At 45.1% G+C, this 15568-nt stretch overlaps 1 protein-coding gene across 5 annotated transcripts in view; it reads left to right on the top strand.

Moving 5' to 3' along the window:
• The window catches only part of PDE1C (phosphodiesterase 1C), a 514714-nt gene that overhangs the window by 193059 nt on the left and 306087 nt on the right, over positions 1-15568 (top strand). Inside the window, exon 1 of one of the 5 annotated variants that reach the window (XM_047849293.1) lies at positions 12285-12740. The exons of the other annotated variants lie outside the window; for them this stretch is intronic. Coding sequence (XP_047705249.1) covers positions 12640-12740 — 101 coding nt within the window. The 5' untranslated portion in view covers positions 12285-12639. Of the gene's footprint in view, positions 1-12284; positions 12741-15568 lie in introns of those variants that run through there. 5 annotated transcript variants of the gene reach the window in all.

The following is a 15568-nucleotide window of genomic DNA, read 5'->3' as shown; positions in this document are numbered from 1 at the left end:
GTTTTGGGTACATAGGATGAATGCTTTCTGGGGATCTAATGTGCAGCACGGTGGCTCTAGTTAATAATACTGTCTTGTATACTTGACATTTGCTAAGAGACTAGCTGCTCAGTTTCTCACTGCAGGGTCCTTTTCATTTCAGCATATTGCTACTGTTTGCAAGTGTGGTCTTGGGTTAGTGGTCACTTTCCCACTCTCCTCATTCTTGACTATAAAGCTGCTTAAAGTTGGCTTGCAGTGTTCTGCAATTGCAAAGCCATAGTACCATCGTCAGAGGGTTCTGGGTCAGAGAACTATTTGTTGATCAGACACATAGAATCAGCCTTCCACTTTATGCAAAAACACCTACTTCTGAGAGACACCATAGTGGTGGGGTAGGCCAGTGACAGGCTTCAGCTCAAATCCAGTTCTGCCACTTATGATATGACGTCGGGCAAGTTAAGTTTCCCTGTGGGGGTTTCAGGGGTTATCATGCTTGCAAAGAGGATGGTACATACTATATACAATAAACAGTAGCTGTTGTTATTACTATACTGCTACTAGTACTGTTACTAACTCACATTGGCAGCAAATATTTATTTTAGGGAGGAGGAGAGATTGGATATGTCCTCTGGACACTATGCAGGGTTAAGTCTGCCCTTTCAGTAACCGTGCTGGCTCTGTCTACACATGGCCTTTTAGAGCTATATTTTGACAACTGCTCAATTACCCAGATAGCCGAAAACTATGTCAGCCATGGTCCCGATGCATTATTGATGTTGGCCCTTTTCTTCCAGCTGCATTGCACGGTCCTTGTCAGCGGAGAACAGGAAGGGTATTCTCTCTCTTGTGTCCCTTGGAAGCAGGCCAGAGTGGAATCCTGCTCCAAAATGTGACTTCCCTTCAAAGGTGAAAAGCATGAGTCACATCTGGTCGTCCCCTGGGTTATTTCCGCGCCGCCCCTCCTCCGCACCGTTCCCCCCCCTGCACCATTTCACGGGTGATTAAGGACAGGCAGGCGCGCTCCGATGGGAGTGAGGTCAGAGCCCGGGGTGCAAAGAGGGATTTTCCTTCGCTTAGCAAACACCGGGCGACGTCACGGAGCCTCGGGGGCGCTATCAGTTGCTGCGGTGAAAGCGCCTTCTGACGGGATATTGATTTGGCGCGATGGTTAGCAGCAGCTGGGACAAATGGAGCCTCCTCGCCGCTGCGGGGTTCTGGCCGCCTTGGCGGACCTGGCCGACGAGAAAAGCGTGTCCCCAATGTTTGCAAATGCCAGGGAGATGGGCTCAGCCATAGCACGAAATGACGCGGCGCCAGGCTGCTGCCAAAATGCCCAGAATAATGCGTTCACATGTACTTTTGGAGAGCAAACTCGGATAAGCTCTCAAATGTAAGCCCCTGCTTAATTGGGTTTAAAAAAGAGAGAGAAACAGAAAGAAAAGCCCATCACTACATTTTCAGATTTTTTTTTTTTTTTTTTTTTTTTTACCGTTGAATTCCGTAGGTTTTTAAAGGAGTGGTTTTCTTTCCTTCCTCCCTCCCCCCCACCTCCTTTCCTTTATGTTTTAAGTGGTTTATGCTGATGCATTTATTAGTCGTGGTTTCCGGGGCTGGATAGTAACCGTGGGAGGTAGGCGTAGGCTATCATTGCAATTTTAATCAAATTTATAATCAGATTGAATGATGTAAGTCTCCCTGCCAATATTCTGACACAAGCACATTTTCATTTGATGAGAATGTTGTTTCTAAGAGCCATAGTTATCAAATAAAGCTAACGAGGTGACCAGTAGTAAATGGCCAGCCCTCTGTCAATAAACCCTTAACCAAGTTTGACTTTGCTATGAGAGAGATGGAGGGGTTTTGAAAAGGTCATGCATTAAAATTTCTCTCTGACCGGCTGGTTCTAGCACATAGTTAGAGACAGATCAATCCTGCAATAAATGAATATGAAATGTGGTCCCAAGTCCCAGGCTATAGTAGCATGTTTAGGCATTGCTTGGAATTCGATCTGGCAGAATGGTTTCTGATAGATTGAGTCATATATAGAATAGGAGTATATGGGAAATTATTACTCTGATCATTAAAATTGGAAACTTCACGGCAAATGAGACTGATTTCTGCACAGGATGCAGAGGGTACTTCTGCTATGTTGTATGGACAGGTGAAGGTGGGGACTGATTTTCACAAATGCTTTTTGTGCTCGAGATGAAGACAGGAAGTATGAAATGAAATCTTTGTTACCTAGAGACTGATGTGGAAGGCTGTGTTTGGTTTGCCCACAGTGAAAGCAGAATGGCTGCTAACAGCATCTTCACTGACTACATTGGAGCTATTTTCAAGGACTCAGCACCCTTTCTTTTCAATGCTTTGGTTTTAAATTCTCAAGTGCTTCTGAAATCCCACTGAGGAGAATAATTGTCATTTCTTCATTGACATTTAGCCCAAGCAGTGGAGAATCCATAGAACTATCTATACCTGTGGGAGTCCACCCAGTTCCGCGGGCGTACTGGTGGCACACAGCTTTTAGAGTCTCTGGCTAAGATTTGCCTTGCATGCTAATTAATTTTAATTTGTGCCCGTAAGTTTCCATTCCTCTCCATAAATCAGGTCCTACTCCCTGCTTATAGGAGTCTGTAACTCTCTCAGAAGTAGCAAGGTAAGTGTATGCCAACTTCTGATGAGTCTGTCAGTTTGTACATATGAAGGACTATGGGCCAAATCAAGGTGCCTTCGGGGTCTTTTTTATTAGCACAAATCTGTCAAAAGCATATGGGTGGGAGGCATTCATGGAGACATTATTCTTTTATTCTCCTGGGTCGTAAAAATCCTTTTACTTCTGGGAATCAGAAGTACTAGAATGGGCCATTTAGATATCCCAGAGAACAATTTTGAAGATACTGTCAGGAGTATTTCCCCTCATTCCGCTTGTATCCTTAATCACACAAAAGGTAACATTTCATTTATTTGGAAGTACAGCTGCTGGATAACTGAAAGTTAACCCTTTATGAACCAAAATGCAAGCTGGGCAGTGCCTTATTGGCCTTTCCCCAAACAACCCCAAATTAGCTTCTGGTCTAGTTGTTTGCATGTCTCAGATATGCTCATTGACTATAGTTCATATGGCAGTAATCATCTTGGACCATAAATGAAATAAATTTCACAGTCCTTCTCTGAGAAGCTCAAGTTGGTCATGGGCCAGTTGGCCTGTTATGCCCTTGGGGACAGTGATGGACAGGATACTTGTGATCTCTGTCTTCTGGGATGCTAGTCTAGTAAATCCTGTAGTAATGCTACCAACAGGGAAGTTAGTTCATCATCACTGATTGAATTAGTTCAGTGTTGTCACTGTGGGTTTTGGATGTCGGAGCTCATTACAGTCTCTCCTCAGTTCAGGTCACTTTTTCAAAAAAATTTTTTTTTAACGTTTATTTATTTTTGAGGGACAGAGAGAGACAGAGCATGAGCAGGGGAGGGGCAGAGAGAGGGAGACACAGAATCCGAAGCAGGCTCCAGGCTCTAAGCCGTCAGCACAGAGCCCGATGCAGGGCTTGAACCCACGAACAGCGAGATCATGACCTGAGCCGAAGTCGGACACCCAACCAACTGAGCCACCCAGTTCAGGTCACTTTTTGAGATTAGTTAGCATCTCTGATTAAGCCAGGGGACATTTCTTATTCCTTTCCAGCCATTCTTCATGTAGCAACCAGAGTGACCCTTGACAAACATGTATCTCTTGGTATCCCTGAGTGATTTCTCCTTGTACTTCAAGTGATAGCCAGCCTTTAAATCTGCCCTCAAGGCTCTGCTGTGGCCCCACCTGGCTGCCTCCACCTCTCACCCCAGGCTACTCTGCCCTTTGTCATATCCTTCAGCCACAACTTAACTGCCTTCAGTTCCTTAACCACATCAAGCTTCTTCCTGCCTCAGAATCCTTGCATATGTTGTTCTCTCTTGTCAGAAATGTTTTCCTCCTTTCTGTTAGCTGGATGATTTCTTTTCTTCCTTCAGGTCTTGGCTCAGATGTTACCTGCTTACAGAGGCCATCCTTGACCACCTAGGTAGATTAAAGATGGCTCTAAAATCTGTGTCACTTTCTTCCCTCTCCCTCCACCTTGGAAGGTAGAGTTTATTTCTCCTCCTGCCCTTGAATCAGAGCTAGCACTATGATTGCTTTAGGCAACCAAATGCAGCGGAAGTGATGCTGTGCCAGTTCTGGGCCCAGCCTTTGTGAGGGCTGGCAGCTTCTTCACCTCCTCCCTCTCAGAACGCTTGCTCTTACAAGCAAGTGAGTGAAACCATATTGGATATTATAGCTCCAAATGCATGAGAGACCCCAAACAAGACCCGTGGAAGAACTGCCTGGTCAACCCCCAAAATCACGAGGGGGCAAAAAATGGTTGCTGTTGTTCTAAACCACTAAATCCTAGAGGGTGGTATATTATATGGCAGTAGTTGGCTGATACCAACCTATTTATAAATAGGCCCCACCCCTATTGTTTTCTGTACTGGACTCTGTTTATTTTCTTTTTAGCACTTTTCACAACTTATGATGATGTTGTGTTATCTGTTTCCCTATTTGCGGGGACTGGATTTTTTATTGACCACTGCATACTTACTATCACATAGTGCCTACCACATAGTAAGCACTCAGTGAGTGAATGAACTTTAAAAGTCCTAGCGTTTGTTTGTGAAATTGTGTCTGTGTTATCACCCCTCCCCTGCCCTGCTACAGAGATGAGAATCTGCAAATCTTTTTCTCTGGTGACAGTTCAAGAACAATTTTTGAGAAAAAGTTTTTTTTTTAAGTTTATTTATTTGTTTTTGAAAGAGAGAGAGAGAGAGGTATGGGCAGAGAGAGAGAGGGAGAGAGAGAGAAGCCCAAGCAGGCTCTGTGCTGACAGTGCAGAGCCCCATGCAGGGTTTGATCTCACAAAAATGAGACTATGACCTGAGCCAAAATCAAGAGTCTGACACTCAGTGACTGAGCCAATGCAACGCCCCAGGAAAAAAATTTATCATTCTTTATAAATTGTCCTTGTTAAATCACAATTCTGCTTTGCATCTACCATACACCTTCTCAACAGATTTTAATGATTCCCTACTGGCAAGAGCATACAAGGACTAAGCTTTCATATGGGAGCCCTGGCCCACCTCAATCTGCATATCCAGCCTTTGCCTGTTGTCCCTTTCTTGGCCCCCCCTATACTGGTCACACCAGATTCCTTGTGTTATCAGGGCCACCGCATGCAATTTCATGTTCCTGGAGTCTCTCTTCTCTAGCTTTTTCCTTCAGGAAGCCTTTGCCAATGGCTTATGCTTTTAGTGGTCATTCCTTCTCCTTATCTGTGAACAAACTGTTGAGCCAAGTCCTCGGATAGGAGTAGGAGCCATTCTTGAGATTCAGGAAGGAAACTCAGGGCTAGTGGAGCACCGGGACATGGCTTCTGGTCTCAGCTGTGCCACTGCCAAGCACCGGGTCTGGTGGACAGTTATCTAACCTGCTTGGGCTGCTTGTTCCTGTCAGTGTAATTAGCAACTTGGCTAAGAGGATTGCTAAGATCCTTTTCAGTGCTGAGGTTTTCCACATTCAAATTTGCTTTACAGTGATAGGAAGAACAACCCGCTGATTTATGTGCATTTGGGTCGGAATTTGGCTGACTGTAGCATCAGCAGTTTTACATGAGCAAAATTTTCAATTTCATTAGAACAGCCAAGTTAATTCTGCTGGGTTGGCAGTGTGTTCTGAGAGGCAGAGTGGCCACCAGGGCCAGGAGTCAGGAAGCCGTGTATTGTCATGCTACCTGGCCACTAGCTGGATGCTAGACCAGGGGAGGGAAGTCAACAGATCTTTTGGACCTCATCCACCTCATGTCAAAACTTGAGATAAAAATAATGTGTTTCACTAACTTCAGGATTGTTTTGAAGAACTAATGTACATAATAATGGCAGTGCTTTGATAGGTTGTTACTAAACTGTTATTGAAATGAAATTATTGAGGTATCTATTTGTCGAGATGATAAGTCTCCTTGTATTTACCTTGGGTGCCCTGCCCACTCCAAGGTACTGTACCATTTCCAGTTTCCTTCCCTTCATGTCCCGTTGGATGGATGAGATGGTGGAGGAGCTATACTATGTTATGAGAGCTTTCAGTGTTTAAGGTACTGGCCATGCTTTTTTTTTTTTTTTTTAAGCTCCTTACAAAAATCCTCTATGGGAGTTCTATTAGTTAGGATTTTTATGGTTGCCAGTGACAGAACTCTGATTCAGTTTAGCTCAAGTGAGAAAATATGGGGGGAGGGGACATTTGTTTGGTTCATATAACTTAAAAGTCCATGGGTAGCTCTGGCTTCAGCCATAGCAGGATCAAGGGGCTCAAAAAGATCCTGTAACATTTGTTTCTTGTTGTCGTTAGCTTTTCTCTCTGTTTTCCTCTGTGTTGGTGTCATTTTTCTGGTATATTTTCTCTACATGGTAACGATGTACCCAGGCCAAGATAACCTCAAGCTTTATAATGCTATCTCAAAGAAAAGACAGACTCTCTCTCTCTCTCTCTTTCCCAGTGGCCACATCAAATCTCTCATAAGGAACCAATATTAGATCTGCTTTAGTTATGTGGCTCCCTTAGACTGGTCACTTTGTTCAGAGATACAGGGTGGATGGCCTTGACTGGCCAACCTAAGTGATGTTTATTATAGTCAAATCTAGCCAGTGGTAGCACTCCAGTTTTCCTGTAGCTTTTTTTGGAGGGCCAAAAAAGCATGGTTGTCCGAGGCCAGGCTTGGGTTTCAGATGGGGGTATGTGAGAGCTAAGAAGGGATCCAGAGGTCACTGAGTCCAACGCAGCCATGGCCAGAGGAGAGAAGTTTCGTGTCCTAGGTCACATGTGATTCAGTGCTACACTTAGCCCTTCAGTTTGCCTGTACCACCTCCGGTGGACGCATCACATGAGCTTGTCCTGTCAGAGCAACTGAAGGATCCTGCCACAGAAAGGGGCAGACACTGGGCCACATGCAGGTTACATGAGACCACTCCTGGCCTGGGACTCCATCCTCTTTCTTCTCCTGTCTCCTCTCCCTCCATCTCTGGGCCAAACTCTGGATGGTTGAGATTTGGCTACTCAGAGCCCCATTTCAGATGGGCCTGAGAACGGGGGTCCTCTGTGCTTAGCAGTTCACTGCCTCTTCTTGCACTTTCTTTTTTCAGGTGGAGGTGGTTCCTGGGACAGAGTCTGACCCAAATTATAAAACCACAATGAGAGGACTTCAAAGGGAAAAGACAGTGTAACTGTCACCAAAGAGGCCCCTCGCCACAAAGGGAAGCCAGTGGGAGAGAAGACAATGTGTCTTCTCTATTGTCTCCATTGACGATACGTCAATGTCTCTATTGACATTGTGTTATGTTCTGGCTTGAGTGAGAAGGAGGGGCTGATGTGCCTGGTGGTGCTACTTCCGATATCCTTAATACTTCTCTAGAATTCTCCCCCATCTCCCTACTGAGAGACTCTCTGGATGATGCCACTCCTGAGTCATGAAAACTGTAACAAGGGCTCTGGTTTGCTTCATGAAGGTCAAAGCAAGCGGTCCTAATCTTGTAGCTGGAAGACGGGTCTTCATGGGAGACAGTGCTGTGCTTTTTCTGATTTTATCTTTTTTCTTTGTGCAGCTCTTCGTTCTCTGTAGGCTGAGGAGCTTGTTTGTATTTGATAGCCAGATTCTTCTTACGGAGCCCTGGTGATCATTTGCCCCATGGTTGTTGCACACGCCTGTGGTAGGTTCCTGGAGAGCTGACCTCCGTGTGTGCTGCATATTCAGGGCAGCGAGTACCCTTGACATGTGACCATGCCTTCCTCTGCCTTGAGCCACCCCCAGCTCTCCATCATCTGGAGAGAGACTGAGTTACTTCTGTGACCACAGAGTCTGGCAGACCCTTTCAGCATTTTCTCCTGCCTGTCTTAGTCATGCCCTTATAGTCAAGCCACATAAAAGTGTTTGTGAAGAACTGTACACTCTACACCTTCTCATGCTTCTGTGTTTCTTTTCAAGCAGTGTGCTCTTTCCAGAGTCATCTGCCTCCACCCATCTTCCACGTAAACAGCTTCTTCAGATCCATTTTCCTGATCCAGTTTGAATGTCACCTCTGCTATGTAGCCTTCCTAATTCCCCCACAGTATCAGTGACCCTTCACCTGTGATCTTGAAGCCCTACCCTTTTTACTATATACCCTTTTACTTGTCTTTTTATGTGTCTGCAAGGAGGTGGTATAACAAAGGGAAAAGAACAGGAGCTTTGCACTTGGTCTGGGGTTAAAGCCTGGCTCTGACACTTATTGACTGCATGTCTTTGCAAAAGTGAGCTGACCTTTGGGAGCCTTTTCTGTCTTTGCTTGTAAATGGGCATGATGAACTCTTTTGAAGTGTTTTCTTGAGGAGGAAACAACCTGTGATGTGCTTAGCATGGCACTTGGCATTTAGTAGTGCTCAATAACTGGTAAGGGTAGTGGTTGTGGTTATTGTGATTATTGTTGGGTTATGAAATCTTAGAGATGAAAGGGACCTGAGGGGTAATTCTTATGCCTACAAAGCTTGATGCCTCCTCCCTTGTCTGATAGTCATCCGGCTTCTCCTTGAACTCTGCCACAGACAGGGAGCTCACTTTCTCTCTGATCTTATGATGCAGAGGGGCTTGCTAGTACTTAGGCTAAGTTACTCTATGTCTATTTGGGGAAATATTTTATTTTATTATTTTTTAAAATAATTTTTTAAGTTTATTTTGAGAGAGAGAGTGCAAACGAGGTAGGGGCAGAGAGAGAGGGGAGAGAGAGAATCTCAAGCAGACTCTGCACCATCAGCACAGACCCTGATGCGGGGCTGGAACTCATGAACCATGAGATTATGACCTGAGCCGAAACCAAGAGCCGGACACTTTACCGACTAAGCCACCCAGGTGCCCCTATTTGGGGAAATACTCTAATTTGGCAGTTATATTTATGTATATAAGTATGTGTGTTTATGTACATTACATATTTACACATGTATGCATGTCTCTGTGTGTATATGTGTGTGTGTTGTGTGTGTGTGTGTGTGTGTATGTGTATTTAGTGATGTTTCACCATATAAGATTTCTTAAAACGTCTTACTGAAAAAGTCGGGTTAGGAAGTTACAATGGAAATGAACCTCCAAAGCAAAGTTTTGAGTGGCTTTGCATTTTCTTAGATTTTTTGTTTTTGGGTGAGTTTGCATCTACTTATTGCTTGTCTCTGGGTGGAATGCCAGTGGAAATTGTGGCTTGTAATGCTATTGCAACTATCAAGCATATCCTGCCTGTGATACATAAAGAGAATAAAGTCTGAGTGACATAATAACATGGTGCATCTAAAAGTAGTAATACTTTGTTGGCAGAGAGAAGACAACCTTTCATAATGTGCTTTAGAAACAACCCTGGATTAGGAGCAAGAAATCCTAAGATAGTCTATGGTACTTTAGCCTCAGTTTTCTCATCTGTGAAGTGGGAGTATTTGCCACACAGGGATGGGATATAGAGAAGGAAGAGGTGGACTCTGTCTCTGAGAACTAAGCACTCCCCACTCCCCTTCCCCATTCAACCAGAGCACCACTTTCTATAATCTTTAAATATGAAGTGTGCACTGGAGTCCCTTATAAAATGTTATTCTACATAAAATGTTCTGTTGCTTAAAAAATCTGTAAACTTCTACTAAACCAGATTATCTTTAAGGTCACTCCCACTCCAAAAACTATATGGCTCTAAAATTTAAAAAAAAAAAGTGATAGATCTTTACTAATTTTCTAATGTACAATTTTAAAAAGTTTTTAAAAATGAAACAAAATTACTTTTTAGAAACTTTTTAAAGGATATATTTTTTTTGTCTTCCCTTTCTGATGGGCTTAATTGTAGTGAACAATTATTCCTTTCTTTTTTCTTCTAAAATTCACTTTTCTCTGACTTAACCCAAATCCTACTCAGACAAGGAAAAGGTCATACATATGGTGGAGGGCAGGAAGATGAATATGCTTTATTATTCTCTTGTATCCTTTCATCCCAGGCCAGTCCTTGGAGAAACCATGCCATAATTAAAATATGTTTTCAGCCATATGCATGTCCCTTTTCAGCAATTCCTTTCCCCAGTTCTCTCCAGATGACCTCATAGAATCATGAAGGTGGAACAGATGTAAAAAATCTTTATGCCTAAATTCTTTACATTAGCCAGGTGGAAAATGGGACCCTGTGAGGGGAACAGATTTGTACTGGATAGGGTAATGAGCCATAACTCAAACGCTTTTCCAGGTCAGTTCATTTTCCAGTGGGTTTGGATAACCTCTTTGTGCTTTAGCTCTCTTGTTGTAAAATGGGGATGATCATAATAGTATTTGCGTCCTACAGTTGTTGCCAGTGTTATGTGAGCATAGAACCTTAGAGCAGTGCTCAGACTAGAGACAGTTTGAGATACCTGTTTGCTGCTGTTATCATTGCTACGCTTCCATATTCTGACAGCAGGCTGCCCAGAGTTCACAGAGATGGAAACCTCTCTGGGGACCATGCTGCCTCCCATCTTGCATCCCCAAAACAAGTGGTTAAAACAATGTCTTTTTTTTTTTTTTTAAGCATCCAGTTCTAGCAGGTCACTGCTCCCTGCTGGGTGACATTGGGTAGGTAATTGGTTCTTTTCAGATATATCAATTTCATGTTAACATGGTAGCTGCTTAATACTACCTTTGCCTGGTAGTAATGTGTTAACTCAGTGATAATGTATGTGGTTCATACATACAGTTAAAGGACTGACTTTAATGAGGTGACTTCAGATTGTGTGGCAGGTGAGTGTGTAAGTCCTTTTGAATCAAATAGGTCTGTCATCTCACCTTGTGGAAGATACCTTCTTCCACTGGAATGACTGGGGCTAGCCATGCCATCCCCACCACTGGATGGATGGAAACCTCTAATTTCTGGAAAGTAAATGCCAACCATCAAATGGGTGAACGTTTAGGATTTTGACACTATCATTTTATTTCTTTGTCAAGGTCACAATGAATGTAACTTTACTTGAGCAATGAAGAAACATGAGTTCTTACCTTTAAGTCTCTCATTTTTGGGAAGCAGGTATGTAACTGATGGGTAGCCAAAGGACGCTGGGAGTGTGACTGAAAGAATCTAACTGCTTGTGAGGGAACTATGGTTACAGGGCAGGCTGCACCCAGAATCTCAGGAGCCCTGAGTCCCAGCTTTGAAATGGCCCAGGGAAGTGTTGGTGGCTTCTTCTAGATGGGAGTTTGACCACCAGTTCTGTGAGGTCAGTCAGGGCTGCAATCACCCGGAGCCAGGATCTTCTAGTGTTCTGTCTGTGGTCTCTCTCTTAATCCCACCGCGCTTCCCAACTCCATAGCTGGTCCCATTCTTCCAGAGCACACAGGGTGTTATTGACACTGAATGACCTAGGGGGAAACAGACGGTGCGTTGCCACTCTGTGGAGCTGAAACTCTTTGCCAGTCCCAACGTCTGCTCAGCCGTCGCCCCGCGGGGACCTCTTGAGTATGTGGAATCGGTGGAAACTCCTACCTCCTCACTGTTGGTTTCTATTTTCCTTTTCTCCGCACCATGGGTGGGGGGCGGGGGGAGAAACGAAGACTCTCAAGAGCAGGAACGTAGCAGGACCTTCTAAGTGTGATGTGTGGTTACTTTAGTCCTTACCAATTGCTTTAATATTTCAAAATGGAAGCGGCTCAAGGGAGGACGAGTAGGTGAGCCATACCTGAGGGCTCCCCCCATAAACTCCGCGGAAGCTCGCCGCGCTGTTTGCTCCGCAGCCCCCCGGAGGGCCCGCAAGCCCGGGGTCCCTGGGCTCGCGCGTGGCGCCGCGGGCCTGGTCTTGTGTGCGCCGGGGCGGTGCGTGGCGCGCGGGGCCCCGGGTCCGAGGCCAGAGCCTGGCGAGCCTGTGCCCCGCGGACCGCGCTGCCCGGCGCGCCCCTCCCTGCGCGCCCGCGGGTGTCACACCAGACGCCAGCCCCGGCGCGCTGACAGACGACTTTTCTCAGTTGTCACTTTTCTCGCTTGTCAGCGGAGCTGCTGGTAAGTGAAAGAAAACAGAGACGGGGCGCGAAGGCTGCGAGGCGGTGGGGGGGGGGGAGAGGGGGCGGGACGGGAGGGGGGAGGCCTCGGGGCGCCCCGGGCTGGGGGCGCGGGCGGAGCCCCGTGCGCAGCCTCGGGGTCGGAGCACCCCGCCCGCCCCAGCTCCCCCTCGGCGCATCTCCTCCGCTCTCTCCCCTTCTCACTGTCTCCCCTCCACACTCGGTCCTCCCTCGCTCCCCCCAGTCCTTCAGCTGCCTCACGGTTCGCTTCTGTGGCTTTGTTAAAAAAAAAAAAAAAAGAAAAAAAAATCCCACTAGGTCCAGGTGCTTTCTCCTTGAGCAGCTCGGGACCATGGCTGGTTCCCGCAGCCGCCTCCAGGAGGCACCTGGGCCGGGGGTCGCCGGCGCTGCGAGCCCCCTGTAAGTCCGGGTTTGGGGGGCCCAGAAGGAGGAGCGCGCACAGAAAGTGACAGGCAAAGGCGCGCGGCGCACGGCTGGGGCTCGAGGGCCGGGCCGGTGAGGAGGCGGGGAGGGCCAGCCCAAACTCTCCCAGCCTCACTCCCACTGATAACCTGCAGCTATGGAGTCGCCGACCAAGGAGATTGAAGAATTTGAGAGCAACTCTCTGAAATACCTGCAACCCGAACAGATCGAGAAAATCTGGCTTCGGCTCCGAGGGCTGTAAGTAAATCCATTTACTTCTCTTGCCCCGTATCTCTCTGCAGTCAGTATTTTACTACACAGCTACAGCCATGACTGCTCACCCTGTTCCCGCATGGCCCTTTAAGTACAGCCCTAGAAGTTCCACAACTGCTTCTCTGTTAATTACAGTCACTGCTACCTCCCCCCGCCCCTCTTTTTTTCACAAGAGACTTTTCTGAGTGTTTTAGAATGCCTTGCTATTTCCAAAGCATACTTTCTTTGGGGGAAAGAGGAAATGTCCTTAGATTTCAGTTGTAGTAGCTCATGGAGATGTTTCTGGTCCTTTTGCCCAGGGAGAAAAGTCTGGGGACTGTTAATCGAAGGAAGACTTATTCTCTGCAAAGTGCTTGCAAACATCTTGGCAGGTGGTCCAAGAACTTACCTTCCGTTCAAATTCTACATGCATTCTGGCTGCTAAATTTTCCTCTCCTTCTCCCCAGCCTAGTTCAACTTCTGATATTTTCTTAGGGTTCTTTCTATCTTAAAATAGTCACCAGAAGGAAGGGGCTATTTTTGGAGAAAGTGGGGGTCAGAACCAACAGTGGAGTTTCCTAGCAGTATTTGAATAGTGAAATCGTGCATTTGCTTTCAATATAGTGGCCAGAATTCTAGTTGGACTGATGGACAGAGATCTCTGAATTTCATTCACTTCATTGGGTTCTGTCTGGTTTTGGGTACTGAGGAGAGGTGACCTGAAAATACATGGTATTTTCTGTGAAAAGATTTTATAGATAATGAAGAGCTTGTTACCCCATTCAGGAAGCTCTAGTGATACCTGTATATTTACATCTTGCTCCTCAGTTGACCAGGCAGATCCCAAAGACATCTTTCATAACTACCCGATACTCATTTCATTAGACATTTGGCATCAAATATCTAGTGCAGTTAAAAAAACAATTTTTTTCTCCAAATATATTATCCAGACATTCTGTTCCTTATGAAGGACAAAGATGGGAATACCAGCGCCTTCCTTGGCAGTTTGTTTGTTTTGCTGTAGTTATTGTTTTTGAAAGCATGTGTGTGCATGTATGCGTGTACACACACACACACACACACACACACACACACACACACATCACATCCCAAAACAAAATCAAAAAGGCACTGATCTAAGTTCGCTTCATCTTAGAGGAGACCACATCCTGACCAGGGTATTCAAAGTTTCTAAAGGGAAGCAATAACGAAAGTGTATGTTTCTTTAAGGGGTCCCCTAAAGTGTAATTTATCAAAGCCCTTCCGTTAATAATCTAAGTGAGTTTCATTGCCATTGATCTAAAGGGGAAACCATGCCAAATACTATGATTTTTGAGTTGTCTGGCTGCTGTAAGCAAGCAGAGGTGGTAAACTTGTGTGGAAATTTTGTCGTTTTGGTTGGCAGACTGTCCTGACAGTTGAGACGCGTGCAAGGCAGCGCCTCTTTCAGAGCAGTGTTTACAATAAACTCATGTCATAGGTAATGAGCATTCAATCTGATCATATTGTGGTGCACACAGAGAGTTGTTGGCCTCTACAGTCTGGGTCCAAGTATGCAATGTAAAAGTGCAGTCAGGCTGGTCTCCTTGCCATCTCGGCTGGAGGGACTCATCTGCACACACTCAGGACTGCTCTCTGGCTGCTTTACAATTACAGCCCACTCCATGGAGCTACTCAGGCTAGAGAGGAGTGTTTGGGCAAATAAGCCAGGCTGAGAATGTGTGTAAAAAAGCGTTTAGTGCTTACAACATGCTGTCTTGTAGCTTTCTGCTTCATATCTTGTAGGCTTCTCTCCCCAAGGTGTTGGGGTGTGATATAACCACATTTTCGTTCTCTAGTCTCTCATATCTATTCAGCATCCGGTGCCTTTGAACATGAAAGGTGTGGGTTGATTCTTTTCCAAGTGTGTGTTTTTGAATTCCTCTCTTTACCCTTCTACTGAAATGCTCTGCCTAACAGCAATCCTAGGAGATCTGTTGCTTCATTTTCTGTTTCGAAAAGGACATGTTCCTACCGTAATTATGGCATAGTTTTTTACTACTGTTAATGGTTCTTACTGCCACTTAAAAAACCAAAACAGTAGTGCTGTGATAAGTTGCTAAAGACTCTGGAAACCAAAGGCATGCTTATTTATACCACTTGGAATAACACTTTCGCAGTTCACAAACTAGAAACCGTTAGGAGGTGGAAGGGTATGTTTCTATTTGTCCACACAACAGACTGTCAGTAAGAGAAAGGAAGCAGCCCTTTCATCATTTTATAAATACCTAATAGTCCTATTGGATTTTCAAGTAAATTTGTTACCATGACTCCCTTATAGAAAGGGCTTTATAGGTGATCACAGATAGTCAGGAATTTAGTTCAGCTTGTTTGGGAACCATCTAAGTTCAGGACTTGATCATCTCATGCCTGGACTGTTCAGTGGCGTCTTCTTCTTGTCAGTATCTTTTCTATTCAATTTACTATTGAATTTTTCATCTCCTGTATTAGAGCATAAGTTCCTTGAGGACGGACACTTTGTGTGTCTTGCTTACTGCTGTACCTCCAGTGTACAGAGCAGGGTCTGGCATGTAGTAGGTGTTCAGTAAATAGGTGATTAAGGAAACATAAAGACCCAAATAGGAACTTTATAATATTCAACATGAATGTATATATCCAAATATATTTGGATCAGCTTATAGGCCATATGACGTATCAACACACTATTCCATGAACGAGGTGGGAGGCAGGTTTTGTTAATATCATTACCCAGATCGGGCACAGAGATCTAAACTGAGGTAGGAACAGATGTGGCAAAGCCACAACCCAGGGCTGAATCCCACCCTTGTTTATCT

The sequence above is a fragment of the Prionailurus viverrinus genome, chromosome A2, assembly GCF_022837055.1.
Source record: "Prionailurus viverrinus isolate Anna chromosome A2, UM_Priviv_1.0, whole genome shotgun sequence".
Classification (NCBI taxonomy): Eukaryota; Metazoa; Chordata; class Mammalia; order Carnivora; family Felidae; genus Prionailurus; species Prionailurus viverrinus.
This window is presented reverse-complemented; position numbering and strand designations above follow the sequence as displayed.